General features: G+C 32.4%; 1 protein-coding gene across 2 annotated transcripts in view; it reads right to left on the bottom strand.

The window, feature by feature from the left end:
- Positions 1–1,742: 1,742 nt before the first annotated feature.
- Positions 1,743–21,640, bottom strand: part of LOC126821371 (exportin-1) — a 26,546-nt gene continuing 6,648 nt past the window's right edge. For both annotated transcript variants that reach the window (XM_056100848.1, XM_056100847.1), the window contains exons 9-26: positions 21,059–21,135; positions 20,426–20,584; positions 19,878–20,075; positions 19,212–19,350; positions 18,840–18,943; positions 18,415–18,492; positions 16,689–16,845; positions 12,041–12,204; positions 10,906–11,040; positions 10,078–10,182; positions 9,504–9,689; positions 8,017–8,139; positions 7,476–7,547; positions 6,787–6,862; positions 6,120–6,347; positions 5,208–5,373; positions 4,513–4,609; positions 1,743–4,228 (exon numbers count right to left, since the gene is read on the bottom strand). In XM_056100848.1, coding sequence (XP_055956823.1) covers positions 4,079–4,228; positions 4,513–4,609; positions 5,208–5,373; positions 6,120–6,347; positions 6,787–6,862; positions 7,476–7,547; positions 8,017–8,139; positions 9,504–9,689; positions 10,078–10,182; positions 10,906–11,040; positions 12,041–12,204; positions 16,689–16,845; positions 18,415–18,492; positions 18,840–18,943; positions 19,212–19,350; positions 19,878–20,075; positions 20,426–20,584; positions 21,059–21,135 — 2,414 coding nt within the window. In that variant the 3' untranslated portion in view covers positions 1,743–4,078. The remainder of the gene's footprint in view (positions 4,229–4,512; positions 4,610–5,207; positions 5,374–6,119; positions 6,348–6,786; positions 6,863–7,475; positions 7,548–8,016; positions 8,140–9,503; positions 9,690–10,077; positions 10,183–10,905; positions 11,041–12,040; positions 12,205–16,688; positions 16,846–18,414; positions 18,493–18,839; positions 18,944–19,211; positions 19,351–19,877; positions 20,076–20,425; positions 20,585–21,058; positions 21,136–21,640) is intronic.

The raw sequence follows: 21,640 nt of genomic DNA, 5'->3' as shown, positions 1-21,640 counted from the left end.
AGAGATAAGCAATTTGATTGGTTGATGCTTTGGGACACGATAACTTTAGTTCTAATTAAGTGAGATTGATGCAACTTGGTGTATAGTTTCATTACAGTAATACCTTGACTAAGTTTGATAATGAGCATTTTCTGCTCAGGGTAAGCAGAGCGATACGCAATTTGATTGGTCGAGACTTTGGAAAACAATAACTCTCCTACTTTTATTGTCCCCCGCCTTTCGAAGAAAGCAGGGAACTATTAAAATGGGTTCGTCCGTCTGTCTGTCTGTCTGTCCGTTCCGCTTATGGTAAGCAGAAAAAACAAATTGAAAAAGAAACTATTATAAATTAATTAAATATGTAGTATGCAATAATGAATTGACATTTAATGACAGAAAGAAAACAGTGAACTTTGCACAACTTGCAGCAAGATGGAAAATAGACCCGTTGATACAACCAAACTCTAGATATGTAGGCATAGAGCATGTTTTCCCCTTAATATGCTATAATTATTCCATCAAAAACATTGTATGCTTAGACTATAAGTAAAGATATACTGTTTGATTGTTCAATACTTTGTAAAAGATAATTTGTGATAAATTTATATGTGTCCTCTAATTATTTTCCTATTTCGGCGGGTCACATCAGCCTCACTGTTGGCTTGTTCATTATCTATTTTTGAACAATTTTTAGCAAGAACGGCCAGCTCTTGATCTAAATCTTACTTAATGAGCCTTTGAAAATTTAGACTGAAGTGGTAAAAGTTCACAATGGAAATGGTTTAATAAGCCATTTTTTAATATCTATTTTTATAGGTTTCATTCTGATGGGATTAATCTCCGCCATAGAATCGTCAACATTAACCTTTTTTTCTGTCCCCTGCCTTTCGAAGAAAGTAGGGAACTATTTAAATCTGTCTGTCAGCAATTTGATTGGTTGATGCGTTGGGATAAGATAACTTTAATTCTAACTGATGAAACTTAGTGGTGTATAGTTTCACTACAAGGTACTTCAAATTTTCGACTGAGTTTGATCGTGAACATTTTAAGCTTAGATTAACTATAGATAATCAGTTTGACTGCTCAATACTTTTGAAATTGATATATGTGCAATTAATCAATATGTGTCATCGATTTGTTTTGGGATTTTGGCAGGGGTCATCAGCCTCACTGTTGGCTTGTAACACCAACTTTAAAGCTATATAGACATGTAATCAAAATGAATAAATGCACATTTGAATAACCCAATTGCAAAGCCAAAATATTTCTAACTTGTATGCAGGCATTTATTTCACACTTGCTAATTCTGTATTACCAGCAAACTGAACTGGGGTCACACTGTAGACAAGATAATTCAGTATTTGTGTATAGCACCCGTCAATTGCTTTCTGGTTATTTAACAAGAAAACCTTTATATCTTCTCTGGAGCTGATGTGGCTCAGTGTGTAGGGCACTGGCAAGCAAACCAGAGAAATTTCACAATTTCTTGCATGGTTTCCCCTTGTCAGTGGTGCAGGAGGGAAGGATCTGGCAAGGAGCAGCGTTTAAAGGCTTAGATGAGACCAAAAAGGTAGGTCCCATGTACACTACAGAACCCATGACAGACGGCCATAGTGCCACTGCCAGCAACAAATTTTCCCTCATAGCATGCTAATTGGTGCAGAATAGTAGGACATTAAACTCCATTTCATTTTATACCTTTTGTAACTGTCTTCTCATTATGCCACATCACACAAGTAAACTTTAAAAAAACCCAAAAAACATTAAAATTTTGGAAACTTTTTATTAGTCATCAAATTTACTTGATTTTCAAGAATAATTTTGGACTATGCATTACATTAAAATGATTTTAGCGATAAATGGAAATTAACTCAAACAAGGTCAAATTTTAATCAAATAGATGTCATAACTGCTGCATTATCAAACTTGGCAAATAAAAATACACAAAAGGACAAAATATATATTTACAGTTAATACTTTGCACAGTACTACATAATTTGGTGAAAACAAATATTTCAGAGATTCACAGTTATCTAGGCTCGGTAACAAATATGTATTCCAATGAACATCCAAATGGACAATCTTATGATTTGGTTTCTATTTTAAATAAATGATTGATAATTTTGAATGTTCAAAATGTTAATTAGAAGAAATTTGTATAAATTTAAAAAATATACATGATTATTTGTAGGCTTACTTATAATCAGTTTTAACAAGAATACCTTTTCTTAATTTCATATTTAAGGCAACTTAACATTTTATATGCTAAAAAGACTTGTTTTCCATTAGTGATTACAGAATTATGTTAATAATTGAGTATTTAATCCCATTCAGATATATACTAAATATTCTATGTAATATTTTTACTTTGTAATACGTAAGCATTGTGTCAAAAAAAATTATTATCAGAAACTAGCTTTTCTAACAATAAATTTATCATTTAATCCATAAAGTATTTTGCTTCAGGAACACAAGAGATCAGGGATCTCTAAACATTAAGTTCATGTCTTTCACTGTGTTGTCAACAAAACAAGAAATAAATCTCTCAACCCTTGAGGTCAATAACAGATTTTAATGCAATGTGCACAAAGCTATTTAGTACAACAAAAAAACTGCATCTGCGCTGACAGCTCAATCCTTTTAAAAAAGCAGTTGGAAAGTGACTCCCTAGACCCTAAATAACAGAAATTCTAGCATCTAATTGTTATTATACATGTCATAATTACACAAAAACAATAATATTACCAAATGGTAAAATATATTATTATCACTCCCCACAAGAAAAAATTAGTCCACAAAAAGATTATATTAATCTTTATATAAAAGATCCATCAAAGTTAACTTTTTACAACCTTCTGTCATGTAACAAATGACAACAGAACTTATAAATAAAAAACAAAAATAGAGTTTAAAGGCACAATCATCTTAATCAGACTTTAATGAAGTGGTACTGGTTATCAGAAAGAAAATGAAGTGAAATAAGTAATTCCAAGAATTTACTTTACAAAAAAACAAACAAAACAAACATACCCCCCCAAAAAAACTGGTGATCAAAAAAACAAAAATATTTTGGGAATGCTACCTGTTCATTGGTCAAGACTTTAGCTCTTGTCCACTGAAATGTATGCATTTTCAAAAATATTTTAGTTTCTTATTTTTTTTTTTTGGTGATTATGACCCGATCAAAACTCTTTATTTCATCCAATCTTTATTCAATGGTTGATTGCCATTTCAATTTTGGTAAAAGTGATAATTACTGCAGTGTGCCCTTAACATCCATTTTTGAAATGTTATAATTCAACATACATAATAAGCTTCATGCATTGTCAAACAATGTAATAAGACAAACAGATGATATTTCTATACATAAAAACAATGACTGGAAGATGAAATAAATATCTTTCATGTAAAATGACAATTTTAACAAAAACATAATTTTCATTCCTGATAAGGAAAAAATATCATTTATTCAGTACAACATTGTGGTGGTAGACTCTCTCACTTCTTGGCTCTAAAACAAGGCAAGATTAAGTCCTGTCCATTTTCTCATTTAGTGTAACCATTGCCAACTTCACTACCACGATAAATGTTGGTCCAATATGAACTTGAAATAAATGATTGTTGCTATGGTAACTCATTACCCCATCGTCTGTAGTATACATTAAATGTACATAATAACATCGACTTGTACGTACAATATAAACACAGAATATATACAATCAATCTATCTCTTATGTCTCGCTTTCACATCCTCCTTACACATTACACAAATCCCTAGGACATGATTCAATGATTTATCACAATCTAGTAGGACCAGTCAACACACCTAACCCAGTCTTTATTGTTTCTATAGTATACAGGAATTCTAACTTGATTCTCTATTTTGATATCAGCTGACACTTCCATGATACTATAAACGTAGATGGTAACTGTTCACAGATTATCATTTCAGCATAAGTTGATTTTTAGCACTGTTGTACACTATTTTATAACTAATGTGATAATATCCTCTATTCTCTGTCATGTTTCGAATGATTGATTAATCTAGATTTTGATTTGAAAATATCTCATTTCTTTTCTTAAGATATCTTGATGTGAACTAGTCATCCTGCATATCTTCCTGAAGTTCGTGTGGTCCCAAAATACCAGGTACAGACAGCTGAACTTTACGTTTTTCATCTTGTGCCTGTCGGATTGCTCCTTCTCTTTCTTCTAAAAACAAATCACTCAAATCTTCACCAGCAAATTCCTACAATGGAGAAAAATAAACTAAATATTCCCGACATCCATAATTTGCACAGATTTTATTTTGAAATATAAAATAAATACATTGAACATCCATATTTTATTTGCAATATTTTCAAATCCTTCTGCCAGTGGTGACAATCTGAACTCACTGCATTGGATTCCTTTCATTATGTAGGCAAGCTCAATTTTAAGCTGTATTGCATTTCACAAGACAACGATATTCGTCAGTATTGTTCTCTATTACATAAACAGAAAACGAAAGTTACAAATAAGGATTCGACGTACCCTGATCTGAACCAAGAAATCTCGTAAATGTTCCTTGAAAGCCGCAAAGTCTCTATCAAAACTGAATAGACCTTTAATGAAAATTTCAATTTGTGATCTGAAAAATTAAAAAAAAAATTGTTTTTTTAAATTAGTACTACAAAATTGTTAACACCTTTTGATCTAACTTGTAATTATAATGCTGGAGGTAATTGTCTGAAATATCTTTTTTAAAAAAACAAATTGTACAATAAAAATGTATAAATGAAATGGGGTTTAACATCCTACTATTCTGCTCCGACTGGGCAAATGAAAACTGGTATACGCCATGCAGTGTGCTATGAGGAAAATTTATACGGGTAGCAGCACTATGGCTTACTCTTTTATCGATTCCAACTGCCAAGGGAACTTTTATGTGCACACCAATGTATACACATCCGAACGACTAGACAGATGTCCTTGTCAGGTCCTCCGTCCTGCACAAAAAATGTATATATCCGAGGACCATCTTTTATCGAATTCCAACTGCCAAGGGAACTTTTATGTGCACACCAATGTATACACATCCGAACGACTGGACAGCTGTCCTTGTCAGGTCCTCCGTCCTGCACAAAAAATGTATATATCCAAGGACCCTCTGGATGAGGGTACAGCTGTGCATACCTTTTCTTCCATATAAATTTGCTATAGATGTATACATACAAACCATTACTTACTCATTTAGATGTGGGAAAGCAGTTTTGAGTAAATTGAGAAGAAACTGCTGGACAAATGTAACATTTTGGATTGAATTACTGCTGGCACCGCCAAGTGCTATTGTTATTTTATCACTTTCTAATGTGCTGAACATGTATGCTAAAATTGTAGCCTGCATGGTTAAACCTGAAAAATAAATATACATCTAACTTGATGTGGTGCCATTGGTCACGGCATAAATAAAAATTTGGGCTAAAGAAAAATATCACAAAATGCCATTCATTTAAAGGTATTTTTAAAACAGATCAGCCTTTTTTTTACAGTTAAAGGAGGAGTACAAACATATCTTGTTGTTTTGTGTTTACATTATATTCATAGGGTACGGTGGCATTGGAGCTTAAATTAAACTGGTTGGTAAATCATTATTGATCTGCATAAATTAATAAGTGAATAAATTTAAATGTTTTTGTTATTAATGATTGTCATTAGAATATATTTACAGTCTTCTGAACCACAGATTAACCCTTAACCGGTCTTTGTCGACTATAGTCACCATAACGTTATACAGCTAAGTGGTCACGGTCGACAGAAGTCAACCACCGTAAGGACCTTTCTTATAAGCCGCATTTAATTAATATGGCCACACATGCGTGTCAGACTGGAACTTGTCTTGTCAAAGGCATTGAGAAAACATGTCTTTGTTCAACATTTTTTGACAAAAAACGTAATTTTTTAATGTCGAGAAAGTTAAAGACTGGCAAAGTGGTTGAAATTCTAAAAATTATGCAGACCGGTTAACGGTTAATGAACCAAACATGACCATTCATCTCATTCTGGCTTTAAGAAATTGAAACTTTTTATTCAACAATATTTTTGTTATGTAATAAAATTCTGCAAGCATTCAGGAGAAATGCTGTTTATATAAAACTAACCTGCTGTATGAGAACTATCTGTCACAACAGAAAATAGATGTTGTAATATTTCTGTAAAATATGTTTGATAAAAACTTTGTGCAGCTGCCTCATGTTTAGCAATACTTTGTAATAATACATAGAGAATATCTAATCCTGTATCGGCCACGTTACGCATGGTGTGTTTAAACGCCCAGATAATTGAATCAAGCACCAGTTTGAATTGTGCTGCTGGGATATTCAACAAAGCTGAAAAATATAAACATACAAAACAATTAAACTATTTCTTGTAAATGTAGAATGAACAATATAAATTATAGTAGATTTTGTCACATGTGAAGTAGTGTGGATTTAATTATTTAGATCAGTTCGTAACACTTTCCATTTGCAAATACAAAGGTATATTGGAGACATTGCTATATAAAATTGTATCAGTGCCATTTTGTAACTGACCTGGACATAATTCTATGGAATACAATTACCGTTATTATTATAACCTATAGCAAGACTAGAGAAGCTTAATTGATACATAGCTAAGTACTAAATAGTAATTGTATTCCAAACACATGACTAAACAAATCTTGACATTCTTCAGTTCGAAGTTTTACTGAATGATATTGGTTTGTAATCCCAAATAAATCAAAGTTTGCTATTAATAATAATACGGTGAATAATGAATAAACAGTACCTTGGAAACAATGTGAATTGACAGCTTTTAGCAATAAAAAGAAATTGGTTCTATGTTCTGGATATTCTTCAAAATCCTACAAAATACACAAAAGATCATAAGTCTCTATTTAACAGAACATTGCAGAATATTATCAACCATAAATTATTATAAAGCTTGATTTTATGCTTCGTGTCGCCATTAATTACATTCAATGTGCTATGAGGTAAATGTTTTCAGTAACGTACCTTTTGTCCAGCACCATTTACAATATGAAATTGGGCTGGAAAACTCAGAGAAACTTTCTTGGCAAACACTGAGATGGAACCTGGGATCATCTGATTAGTGAGCAAGTCATACTCACTGAACCACTGTGGCTACCCATTATGGGAAAAGATAGTTTTTTTGTGTTTAAAACTCAACATAAACTGGGTTATTCGCTTGTGCAAAACAGCAGGACTGAGGAAATCCCTAAGGTTGGACAGGCGACCCTACTCCTCGTCATGTACAAGCGGGAAATTAAAACCATGCCACTTGACTCAATGACAGATCTTATGATCTAAAGCCCACAAGTTAAACCAATCACCCCAATCCCACATTATGAGAAAGGTACCATTAAAATTGTATAGCTTATATTGATAAGGGCAATATTTGGATTGGTTTATGATTTTCAATAATACCAGTATTAAGAATAAACAGTAGATATATACCTTATTTATCATTGTTAATGTACACTCAAACACAGCATCAAATATCTGTGGTATGTCTTTTGTTATGTGGTTCTGTAAGATAAATACAATACATTTTATAGACACATGAAACCCAACTCACAACATTATAGACCCCTTTTCTCTTTTTATTGTGCAGAATAACTGGACATAGAATACTTCAATAGAAACTGTGTACTATTTTGTTTTTTGTAACTTTATAAGTGAGAAATGATTACAATACTATAATCATTTCTGAATTGATAAAGTTATTGATCTTCCAGAACATTATTATAGATGAAATACAAATTATTTCATCCATACTCAAATTGTCTGGTGAACTATAAATTCAAGAACTAAAAATTACATTTCTAAAAGCCTCCATTTCACAATAATGAAACAGAAATAGATTCTTTCAAAGCCTGCAGAAAACAGTGGCTTACATGTACAAGACAGTATTATAAGCTGTTAAGTTTCTCTAAGGATCTGTTAAGATACCCAGATGAAATTTATATAGAAAGGAAAGAGAAGAGTTCAATGTTACCTCTAGTCTATCGACTATTGTGGCCATGGTACTTAAAACTTCTGGTTCTCGAGCAGCAGGTACATTTCTCTGATAATCTAACAACACTGCATCTAATAATGGTGGAATAAAATTCTCAGCAACCTGTAACAAATAAAAGGCAAACATAAAAATACTAATACACATTGATTCTATCTTGATAATTGGATTCTATCTTGATAATGGATTCTTAACTCGTGAAAATATAACAAGAGTAGATCCTTAATTCTAAGATAAAACACTGAGGTAATTCAGGAGTAGATTCTTAATCAGGGCTGTCGGTAATTTTTCACAGATGATTAGCAGCACTTGTAATCAAAAAGTCCAATTTTGCCAAATTTGATTAGCAAATTTAAAAATTGATTAGCAAATTAGCAAATTTAAAAATTGATCAGCAGTTTCAGTTTCAACATAAAACACCTAATTTTGCCAAATTTGAAAATTGATTAGCAGTTTTTCAGTTTTAACATAAAACACCTAATTCTGCGAAGTTTGATTACCAAATTTAAAAATTGATTAGCAGTTTTTCAGTTTCAACATAAAACACTTAAATAACAATATTATTTTAATTTATAACAAATGATTAGATTTCATTCTTAAGATTTTTTTAGAATTTTAGCACTTCTACAGGTAGCTTTAAACATTTCTGAATGTAGACTTTGATTAGGCCTTATGTCTGAAGCCAATTCTTGGCAGTGGCTTCCGAAGTCCCACTCATTTTAATTTTTATTTCTTCGTTAGAAAACAATTCCGTCTGCTTTTTATCGTGTGTTACTAATTTTGTTCAATCGGTCAATCTTGATTAACTAGACGCGAGCAATATAAACAATAATATTTTATGGGAATTGTTACTTTATTTCTCATTTTACAATACGTTTATACGTATTTAAATTTCATTTACAATACGTGGGGCGGGGGATACGCTGAATTAATTTTTTTCAATTGAATACTGATATAATTACTCGAAATTGACATGTCTCGCAACATGAGTGGTACTACTTGATTCCCTATTTCCGGTTTAAAAGTCCCAATTGATAGAGTTTTGTCCCTGTATTATATAGTATAATGAATTGAGTCTGGTTGGGTAGTTCGAGAAGAAAATGTCACATGGAGAATTCAGTTTTGTTTATAAAATTTATTTGATGTTTTATACACGTTGAAAGTGTTGAGAAATGGGGATAAATTAATGATTCGCACTTATTGCAAATCAAAAACGTTAAATTTTAATTTTTGATTAGCAATGGACAAAATATGTATCGCAAATTGCGCTGCAATACTGGTTATCGGCAGCCCTGTTCTTTATTCAAGATAACATATGAAGACATTCAGGAGTAATTTAAGGTAATATTATTGGAGTAATTCTTAATTCAAGATATGTAATTGGAGTATATTCTTAATACAAGATAATGTAACTGGAGAGAGAGAGAAATGGGGTTTAACCCCCCATGTATTAAATTGGCAGTATTTACCATCTGATGATCAGCAGAACGGCTAACCCAGCCCGATATTAACTTTAATGTTTCTTTTTTAACTGTTCTCATACTTCGTATTAATGGTTGCTTGGTAACACTTTCACCATTTGTAGCTATAGCACTACTGATATTTTCACTCATTACTTTATAAACATTTAACATATCCAGATAGATTCTTCCCAACTAGAAATACAAATATACAACAAAGTTTATCTACAGTCATAAACTTACATCATTACAGGGAGATAATTTGTTCTAATCAACAAATTTCAAGAAGTGAAATTGGGTTTAACATCCTACTTTTCTGCACTATCAGAGCTAATAAGACAGGTCTATGCTATGCAGTATGCTATGAGAATAATATTGCCTAAATAGCGGTCTGGGGATCTTTAGACACTTTTCCAGTCAGGCCTTTCTTCCTTCGCCAATGACAAGGGGCCAGGCAAGGATGATACTAACCAATCCACCGCGAAGTTTCAAGAAAAACAAGACACAGAAATATATCAATACACTAAATTTAGACAAAGTAATTCTGCATTAAAACAAGACATAACATAGAATGTGAACATACCTGGACAACATATGGATGTTGTAAAGCTTTACATGCTCGGACATTGGTTTTTAAAATATTACCCAGTCGTTTCACTGCATCTGGATCCTTCAGCACTTCTACATTCTGAAATAATATAATATAAATTTCAGAAATAATGTAAATAAACTACTAATTTTATATAATTTTACATTCTGAAAGTAAATTAATAGCAAGTGCAGGACAACACTACACGCAATACAAAATCTACAAGATAAACTGGCGGACAAAGCACAACATAGACAATGCAAAAAGTAAAGTAATATCAAATAAAGTGAATGCATCCGGGGGGCAGCTGTAAGCGTCCACTGTGCTGTACAGTTATAACATAATATATCAATTTTAGACAATTCTAGGTTCAGTTGACACTATCAACCTTATACATCCATAACTTTGGCAGTAATTATCGGAAATTGCTGAAAATCAATAGGATTCTTCGTCTTGTGACCTTAAACAATGTATAAATTTAGAATCAATTGGATATTAACTATAGCCTCCAGAGCATCCACAAGCAATTGTGGACACCGGACCGACATTTCAATAAGAGCATTATTGTAGATACGAGTTGAGTATGGGCTTGTCATTATGCCTAAATAATAGTTTATATAATATTTGAAGCCAAAACAAAGACAGGCTCCTACATAATGCATCTTTAATATCACAGAACTGACCATTAAGTATTGTTTGGTCCTCTCCTGTTTAATTTTGGTATGAGGATGTGTATTTTATTTCTAGTATATGTACAGTACGGACAATGTATCCCTGTTTCTTTATGCAGTACAAGCATTGTTTAATAGAAATAATATTTACCTGGGTAGCTTGATTAATAATACCATCCCACACCTGATTAGGTAACAACATATACCTTTCTATCAGGTGTTCTTGTGCTGCTTGCTCTGTCTGGGCACTGATCATTAATCCTACAGCTTCATAAAATGTGTGAACCTAGAAAACCATTGATTAAAATAGAACTGGATGTCAGATATTTTTAGAGAATTGAGGATTTTAAAGTCCACTTGACACAAACTAGGTCATTTGGGGACTAACATATGGTTCAATTTTATTTCAATAACTTGCTTGTGTGCAGGTGTTTTTAGCAGTGGGAGGAAACCGGAGAAAGCCGAAGAGGTTGGAAAGGCAACCCTAGTCCTTGTCAAGTACAACCAGGGAATCGAAACCGCACCAGTTGACTCAATGACAGACCTCACGATATAACACGCACACGTTAACCATTCGGCCATCCAACACCCCCCCGCCAGCCCATCCTGAATATTTTTAAAATCGCAGTTGAATATGAGAAACTGATCAACACAGAACATAAGCTCAAACATGGACTTTAATTTCCACTCAACACAAACTTAAGTCATTTTTGGACTAAGATATGGTATATATTTATATCATTGATTTGCACAGCGGATGAAAACGAGAGAAACCCATTGAAAACCCAAAATATTGGGCAGTTGACCCTATTTCTCCCACATGCAAGTTGGGGACCGAAAATACAACAACAGACTCTATGACAGACCTTATGATCTAAAGTCCACGCCTTTGACCACTCATCCACATAAGCCTATTTCTTTCACGGACACTAAAAATGTTAACATGTAAAAAGTCAATATGATTATTTTAACTGGATTATGATTTATTCACTATTAGATACAGTAAGACAGTATTATTATAAAGCTGAATGAATGCCATACAGTGTCTTATGAGGATATTTTGCACGGACAGCAACTGAATTCCAACTGTCAAGCATTCTTTTATATGCACACAAAGAACCATAGTTTTTTGCCCCATCCAAACAAATAGACGCTGTCCTTGCCAGGCCTTCTGTCTTGCATCATTGACAAGGGCAAACAGCGAGCCAGTATCTTACTTACTGAGCCACCGCGCCTCCTTTATTATAAAGCATGTGTTTAACAAATGATAAGATATAGATATTTACCTGTTGAGGTTGTAAATCACAAATAATAGTGTTAATACCATTTAATATATCTTCTATAAATGGCATAACTTCTCCAACCTGTATCTGTACAAACTGACGACGGCATTTCTGTGCTATTTTAATAAATGTATCACAAGCCATGTCTTGTACACCATCATGAGTTTCTGTAAGATAGTTATTTAAAAAAATGTAAGTAAAACTGAAATAATATTTGGAAAATCCACATCAGGTTTTAGTTGTGTATGTATTGCTTTCTGTAAACAACACATTTATGCTGTATGTAACCATTGAAACAATCATTCACAGATCACATCAATGTAGATAATAATCCTCATTATTTAACAACTACATTTAACTAGTCAGAATACTTGCCACTACTAACTAGATCTTAGTTTAGAATAATCATTAATAAAGTACTAAAGCCTTTGCTCATTACAAAGTATGAAGACGTAACCATTAATAAATGGAAGTCAATAAACAAAAGTGTTTGTATATTCAATAGTGATTAATACCAAAATTAAGTGACAATCTAATTAAAACTACATGTTCTTTTCGTTTGTTTATTCAGATGGTCATTCCATTTATATCTACAGAGTACAGACAAAGACATGTTACAAGCATGGTGACAACCACATAGTAGTATCTTCACCCTTGATTCAACAGTCAATTAATGTCTGAACAATGCAAACCTTTTAAAAGAATTTACAGTGTGTTCTCTATGACATGGTTTTAATTGGTAGGTTAACCTCAGATTACTGAACCTGGGGGGCCTTTTTCACGAAATTTTAACTAAGATAAAATCCAAATTTTAGTAATTTGATTGGATAATATTAGATTGATTTTAGTGCTTAGTCAATCAAAATTGTAGTATCTACTAAAATTTGGATTTTATCTTTAGTTAAAATTTCGTGAAACAGGGCCCTGCCCTATAAAAGAAATGTATTTATAGAGTAAGAGAGAGTTGATTAAACCACGGACAAAATAAAACAGAACGAAATATTAGTACAGTTTTAATTAGACAGTTCCCCCCGCTACTAATGACAAATATTACAGCTAAAGGGAGATAAACAAGTTAATATACATCACGTGTATTTAAGAAATACAATGTACAACACCTTGTGATGTCTTGTTGAATTTTAGCCTTAATTTTTAAGGCAGCAATTTAAAAATATAACCTTTGTGAAACCCACCGATTGTCTGCTTCATCTGTTTTTGTATTTTCACAGGGTTAATTAATTATTTTTATAAATTTTTTAAAAATTCAACCAAATCGAGACAACTTTTAATATGTGAAATAATGACATCTCAAGGTATTTTGACATCATATACTTAGTAACATATTTATCTCCTATTAAACAATAGATTACTTTTGTATAACTTATTAACCACTTTCTATACATAATATCATTCTAAATCAAAGACGCCTTTTACCAGTTAATACAAAAGATAGTGACAAATATACACACTAATAAAAGGTATTTGTTAACTATTGGGATGTATAAAATCTACAGTGTATATTTCTGAGTTTATTTTTCTTGTGATACTGATTTGGTTAATTATGTAAATCCATGATAAAGGCAGACAACAGAATATTGGATGCTTCAACATTGAACAAACATAATTCATAAACAAAAATTTCAATATGAAATCATGACATGGAAATCTTTTTTTTTTATCTAAAGCGGCAACCATACTACATGTATAAACCAGAATATGGATTTCCGAGGACCAGACGGAGAGGAGGGTGGCATGGTAATTAAAATGTAAAGAAACAAAATACATATTTATAAATTTTATATTAAAATACAAAATAACAAGATGTAGTCTTAGCTACTACCATTAATAAACAAAAATATACTTTTACTTCACAAGAAAAACTGCAGTCTTCACAAGCACCCATAAGGTAATGGATGGTTGGTTAGAAACCTGCCAATCAAATGAAGCATTTAGTAAATAAAAAAAAAAAAATAGAAAAAAAAAAAAAATAACTACCCAATATGTTAAAAGAAATTCTACTATTCAAAAAACCATCCATTAGTTGATATTTTAGAATGTATATTGACAAGATATTTGAATAAACTGACTGATGTAACAATATACAGGTCACTATACATTTACTATATCGTAAACCATTTTACTTCCAGTTTGACAGTTTAACCATTATAGCTTTGTAAAATTCAACAAGGTGAATGGAGACTTATTTAGTTCACGATCCATGTAATTAGCATATTTAACTGTAGTTATCAAGCCTGCCACTTTATTATAATAAACAAGTAAGTAGCCTATTGGTTTTTCAAATTACAGAAATTCAATTGGTGCATCAGATCTTATTTTAATCATTTTTTTGTCGATTAAGAAACATTCATTGGTCAACTAACTGTAGATATGAAAGATATATCCATCCAAATGTGCTTTCCATAAGTAGTTATTAATAAGGCAACACAAATAAAATAAGTTGTTTCTCGGGCACCGCCCGCACGCAAAATTGGTTGCGCGTGCGGCCTATTTATTAGTCTTGATGAAAAATAAAAAATATGTAACGCCCGCCCGAACATCGATAAGCAAGTCATAAAAAATATATGCCGCATGTATCTACATGCCCCATACGTGAATATCCATTCAAATGTATTAAAATGATTCAGATGTAAACGCTCATTTACGGGTCTTTTTTATTGATATCGAAAGAACCTCCATTTTTGTATCACGTGATTTTAATTACCTCCCCTTGTGAACTAGAATTTGATTCGTGTTCAACACCGAAAGTCATTGACAACAATGCAATGTATTTCAATCATTCGATTTTAATCGGCTCATTATTGCCGGCTTCAGTCGGTCCATGTTTGAAAAAATCCTACTTATAAAACAATGAATCGTAGAACAGGTTAATTATTATAACTTGTGGCTACGAATACGATACGATGATTGATAGTCACCATACCTTAGTCAGAATCTGGGTCATTAGCACATTTAACGGTAGTTTTGATAATCCGGAAAATAATTATTGGATTACACATTTGATGGTTTTACTGACGAGTTGTTAGTTAAATTTCAATAGTCATTCGATATAAACCCCAGATAGAACACCGAATATCCTGAGAAACACACCGAATAACCTGAGAAACAGTCATTTCACGAATCCCGATGACACGTGAAATGCATGGGTTGGAATTAGGTCAATCATTATAAACCAGCGATACTAGATTTAGATCGAAGTGTCGTTTATCGTGATGATTATTTTTGATACACATGCTGTCAGAGGCTTACTCTTTAAAATATTGTCGTTATTATGGACGGCTATTAATAGTCGTAAGGAATTTTATTTTAAACCAATTTCAATTATGGTTGTCACCATTACCATTAGTAAGCTAGTACAATACGTTAATTAAATATGGATAATTATTTTCCTTTCAGTCAGTGTTCAGTGTTCTGATTTTTGGGTTTATGTTCTAAGTATGTTTAATATATAACTGAAAGCAAAACCGTAGACAAGTAATGACTTTCTCATTAAAAAAAAAAAAAAAAATACAAGGCCGCCCTCCCGCCCCAACAATTTTCAACAATAGCCAAATTTTATTTTGCACCATCCTCTAGCCAGAAATGAGGTAAAAAAAAAAATAAACCGCCCCCCCCCCCCTACAGTTTCAGCTGTCAGTTGCCCGAGAAACAAGACATTTATTTTGTGTAGCCTAATAACAACCACCAATTAACTTCTTTAAAAATAAACTCCCAAGAAAGACTCGTAAAGACCCTGCATGAAAACCGTCATGCCTTGGCTAATCTAAGCTTTTAACTCCATTAGGCTCACACACTATACAAAAGATAAATTTTTGAGTGATAAAGACATCTTCAGACCCAAGAGACTTGCCCTGGACCATTAATAATATTTTATCTTTTATGAGCAATCAAAATCGATGGAATCTTTAATGGTTCGTGTAAGAAATTTATGAAGATATGTGGAATTATAACAGTTTTTAACCAGAATTTTTAGTAAACGCAAAAACATCTTATTTTTTTTTTTTTCAATAGGATGAAAAAGAAGTTGCAGAATTTCTTTTGACACCTATGTTATTAAAAAACATTCCTTCGTGTATAATTTTATTGGACCACCACAAGTATTATCTGAATTAAATTCCTAGTAAATTTTAAAAGCTTGACATAAAGTAATACTGCATTAAAACCTTTTTACTTGAAATATCAAGTTTATGAACAACTTTATTATATGAAACCCCTGATTTATAATAAAAACAGTGCCATATTTTGACAATTAGTGTTCTTTTATCGCTTTCATGTGAGACTCTTTGAGCTATGATACAAGTTTTTTGATGGTGGATAGCGTATAAATTAGTTACGATTCCAATCATTAAAGGAATAGATCTTTAAAAACTGACATTCCAGACAGATTAACAAATATGAGACAAGCTTTTAATGATAACAGAATTTTGTGATTCTACCAAAAAATGTTTTTACAGCAATAATAATTTACTCAGTATCACAGATGTTTTAGTTTTAGAGTGACCATTTAAAATTAAAATTCAAAACTTATCTCATTTTGTCTAAGCATGCAAAGATAAAAAGATAATATAAATTGAGAAGTAACTAACTACAAAGAAGGCTTGTGATTATATAATTTTTCTTATATTCAACTTACCATGCATAAACTCAAATAATTTGTTGACAACTGTTTTTAAGAATCTCCAATGAGCTCGTAAGAATCGTGGATATTGGCCAACAACATACATAATATTAGAGGCAATGATAGCTTTGTTATCTTTCCCTCTTTTCTGTTCACATAGCCCTAATAAATCCTGAAACATGGTTAATTTACACACATTTAAAGTACAAGTACAAAAACATAAGTCATTTTGGAACTAAGATAAGACTACTAGCTATTACATCCCACTTCTACTCGTTGCCACTGGTAACCTTTGATAAAACTGTTCTGTTTAATCACCTTTGATAAAACTGTCCTGTTTAATCGCAATACATGCTTAAAAGTATCCGTGTATCAGTAATGTACAGAAAGAGTACTGTTCATTTCTGATACACGGATACTTTTGATACTTTTAAACCGTTTTAAATACCTATCAAGCAAAAAGTAGCCGACGTTTAGTCCGATCCAGATCGCAAATGAAAACTAGTCAAAATCATAGTAACAAAACAAAATGGGGGGAACTACATGGCAGTTCAAAAACATATACAATGACATTAAATTAACATAACAACCTATTACAAAAATCAATTATTATACATATCAATTGGCATCTATTTCATAATTTGGTTTGATTTATATTAATATGCAAAATATATATATTAGAATATTGAATAATTATTTTAATTAATTGTGATGATAGAAGGCGCAGTTCTCTTGCTGGACACTTCACAGGCATTGATAATAAGCAGGATGAAAAAAAACGCCTAGAAAGTCATAAACTTTATTACAAATAAATTTCAATGGAAGAACCATCCGCCGATGCATACTTTCACAAGGAATGACCCACGTTTCGCATTTCCTTTACACTACATTTAATAATAGCAGTCCTCTACGCCATAGATAAGATGTTTTGACGATGTGGTCTAAACAAACACTTGATTGTTTTACGCTCAGAGTATCATAGCAAGACGCACGTGTAAATACTACTCAGGTCGTCTCTCCACTGCGAAATCATTCTACCATGAAATGTAACGCGAGGCTCAGAAAGGGATAAATAATGAAAGAGCAGAAAGTATTTGTCACTTTTCGGTTGAAACGACTCGATAATAAATACTATTTTTCACATGTTGGTTCACAATACTGGATAGAAATGTGATGTAAGTAACTTATTAGCACCTTTCCTCGGTGTATGGGTGAATATCAGGACAGTTTTGGTCGGGGGCCCGCGCGGCTGGGCCCCTCGACCAAAGCTGTCCTGATATTTACCGATACACCGAGGAAAGGGTGCTAATAACTACTACATATTTAAATTGAAATCTTTTAGAGACATTTAGTAACTGGATAGAGCAATAAACTATAATATATACTTATGGAAGAACAATTATTGATTTATTTAGGCTAGAGGAAACTGACACATCTCCATACTGATGACGATAAATTAATCAGTAACTGTTCTTCCACAAGTATGTGTTATAGTTATTGTAGTGTGCACTAGTGTTTCAAGCTATTTTAAGTTCCCAAATTGGCCTAGGATCTTTTACATAAAATCTGTGTTATTTGGTACCTAAAATCATTAGTGAGCACACCACCACACTGATAAAATAATAACATAATTTATTCATAACTACATGTTCAGACATGGGTATGGAAGTACCTTTACATCAAATAACTATGGTATTAATTAACAAGCATTCCAAATGAAAGATATCGAAGAAATTCTCACTCTGATAACTGTGACTAGAAATCGTTTTTCATCATCTTCATGCATTGCACCACTAATAGAACCAATTGCCCAACATAACTGAAATAGAGAAATTTATGGGATTCATCAATATTTGTTTTTAAACATCAAATTTGAGATAATTTTTTTTTGATGAAAAAGTTTTGAAGAGTGAGTGTACCAGGGCAAAGGCATTAATCTGAGTATATAACCATGATAATTGGTAATATAGGCCAATCCTGTTCCTCAATCCTTTTCTGAGAATAAAATATTGTTTGTATTAACCAATAATCTTGACATACAAAATTATGTACTTTTTGGATTAGAAAAATAGCCTGTGGTTTAAATGTTTCAGGGTCTAGATAAAAAAATATCCGCCATAGTTTTAGGAACAATGTTTTGTAAGAATCAGATTCATGTGACCATACCGTGTTTAGATTTTTCCAAGACCATTCTGTCCCATTAACCTGATTATGAAGTTTTTCTGTCATGATATTTTCTGTATCAGAGTAATCTAAATGTGTTAGGTAAACTGAAATAAAAGAAAAAGCTTGCATTAGAAATGAAATGGAATTTGACGTCCTACTTTTCTGCACCGATTGGGTTAATGAAGACGGGGGCAACAAATGTTTTGCAAATATTTGTAAGTACCATGACTATTCTGGATTATAAACAGTTCCCCGTTTCAAGAAAATAATGGTATTAAGCTTATCACTAGTGCATTAAAAAGATAGTCTTTTGATCTTCCTTGAGTACCCCATTTAATTTATTATAACATATAGTAGTTGTAGTCAAATTACCTAATGTTTCCCTCATATTTTTATACAAATTAATGGAATCTGTGTCTTTCATAAATTCTCTTACAACTTCTCCTTGATCATTTTCAACAACTAAAACTTCTTCTGGTTTAGCCATTCTTGATATCATCACTCTTCTCACCTACAACAAATAACCAGTTTCAGTTCTAATTCTGTATTATAAATTCCGGCTTAGATTTCGACATAAAAAACCTCCCTTTTGTCCTTCAGACAATGGCCTCAGAACTGTCCTTATTTAAAGACAAATTTGGTGTCCCATTTCAGTTCAACAAAACGAAATGAAATGGGGTTTAACATCCTACTGTTTTGCTCCAACTGGGATAACGAAGATGGGCATATGCCATACAGTGTGCTATGAGGAGAATTTTGCATGGACAGCGGTGCTACATCCTACTCTTATATCAAATTCCGACTGCCAAGGGATCTTTTATGTGCACAGCAATGTGTACACAAGATCTCGGTTTTTCATCCCATCCAAACAACTATATGTTATCACTTGCCAGGTCCTCTGTCCGGCACCACTGACACGCCAGAAAATGCAGATGAACTTTCTCAGACAAGGTGGGGATCGAACGCGGGACCTCCATGTTAGTGAGCCAACGCCTTACTCACCAAAACAAAAGGTAGAGACACCAAACGTTAACAAACCTTTGATAAAACTGGATTATATAATTGTCTTCGAGCAGGCATTTCTCCATGCTGTTTATTAAGGATGAGAGGAGAGGTATTTGCTGAATAAGGACTTTCTCTATATAATTCTGATGCTAATGAATTCCAATATTCCAAACAAATCTTAAAGATTTCTACTTCTTCCACTTCAGATATCATACAAAGGTACTGTAATGACTGAAAAAATATCAAAACATAATTTATTAGTATAATAAATACCAATTTTCCTTAACAAAACAGTCTTTTTCAAATGACTATATGGATTGTACATTTGTAAATCTAGAATGTAACACTTACTTTATAAGATAAGTTGCCAGGCAGCAAAACACCCAAAGACAGCCGAGTCTGGGTAAAAATAGCTAAATCTTTATGCTGTCAATAACCAATGGAACATTGGTAAGATTCCTGACATTCAAGGCCAGTAACTCTTGAATTTAAAAAAAATCTGAAAACACAAGCAGTGGTGATGCCAATATCTGGCCACATTTCAATGTATGTGTTAAAACAAATATTCAATATAAACTTACATCCATAAGAAGGGGATGTAGATCCAACTTTTTCTCCACTAGCTGTGCATGTTCCCGTAAATATGTGCATAAATATAAACTGAGATTTTGTATGAAGTTCTGTTCATCATCTGTACCAGACTGATATGCTTCTCTTATATTGGTATCAACAGGCAACATCTGAAATAATATAAATACATCAGAAATCAGGAAATGGGATGTATACAATATCCCACTGCTAAAGACCCCTATGTGCAAGCGAATTATTGAAATAGAACTGAACCATATGTTAGTCCCGAAATGACCTAGTTTGTGTTGAGTGGACATTAAACCACATTTTTCTCCCTCTCGCTATTGTAGCCGACAAGCAAGCTGACTGACTCCTTAATAAACAAGCAATAATTAACCTGTTGTAGTTTAGCCAAAAGTAGATTTATGATACCATAGTGACCGGTTCATTGTTTTATCAATCGCATTTTCAAACATTAAGTTGACATCAATGAGCCAATTAAGATCCCTGCATAATTCTTCTGGTTTTTCTGATTCAAATATTTTTAAATATATTATGTCAGGCACAATGTTATTATTTCCAGGTCTAAAGTCCAAGCAACACAATAGGAGAAATGATATAATCTATAATCCTGGTTAACTTACTTGTTTTAACTGATTCATGGTAAGAGTAAATAACTGTAAAAACTGTTCATCATAAATGTTAGATACTTGTACACCAGCTGTAATAGACAAGCATTTAATTACAACTACTGTTAGCCATTTGAGTGAGTTCGCATCTATAGCAAATTACAATATTATTCAAGTTGAATTTCTAAAAGGAACATCAAACCAAAATGGTCCATTTCATTCATATTTACAAAGTACTGACATTTTTGCCACTTATAAGCTATAGTAAAATTGTTTCATAAGCCTCTTTTCAGGAGATTATCTGCTGTTGTTATTTTGGTTTAGTTTCCTGGTTAATAATCAATTTGAGTGAGTACATTTCCATTTGAATTAAGCTGTGAAAAATTAGATATCATCCACAAAAACCCCAAAACAAATCATGATTTGAGGCTTTGTCAATAACTTTATGTAATTTGTTGATTAAGTAAATATTCTCAAATTACACCATAACTAAACTACCTGAATCTTACAGAAAAACACGCTTACATTGAACTAAGCACACAAGATAATACTTGAAGCATGAAATTCAAGCAACGTGAATTAAACTGAGTCGATATG

The sequence above is a fragment of the Patella vulgata genome, chromosome 5, assembly GCF_932274485.2.
Source record: "Patella vulgata chromosome 5, xgPatVulg1.2, whole genome shotgun sequence".
Lineage (NCBI taxonomy): Eukaryota > Metazoa > Mollusca > Gastropoda > Patellidae > Patella > Patella vulgata.
This window is presented reverse-complemented; position numbering and strand designations above follow the sequence as displayed.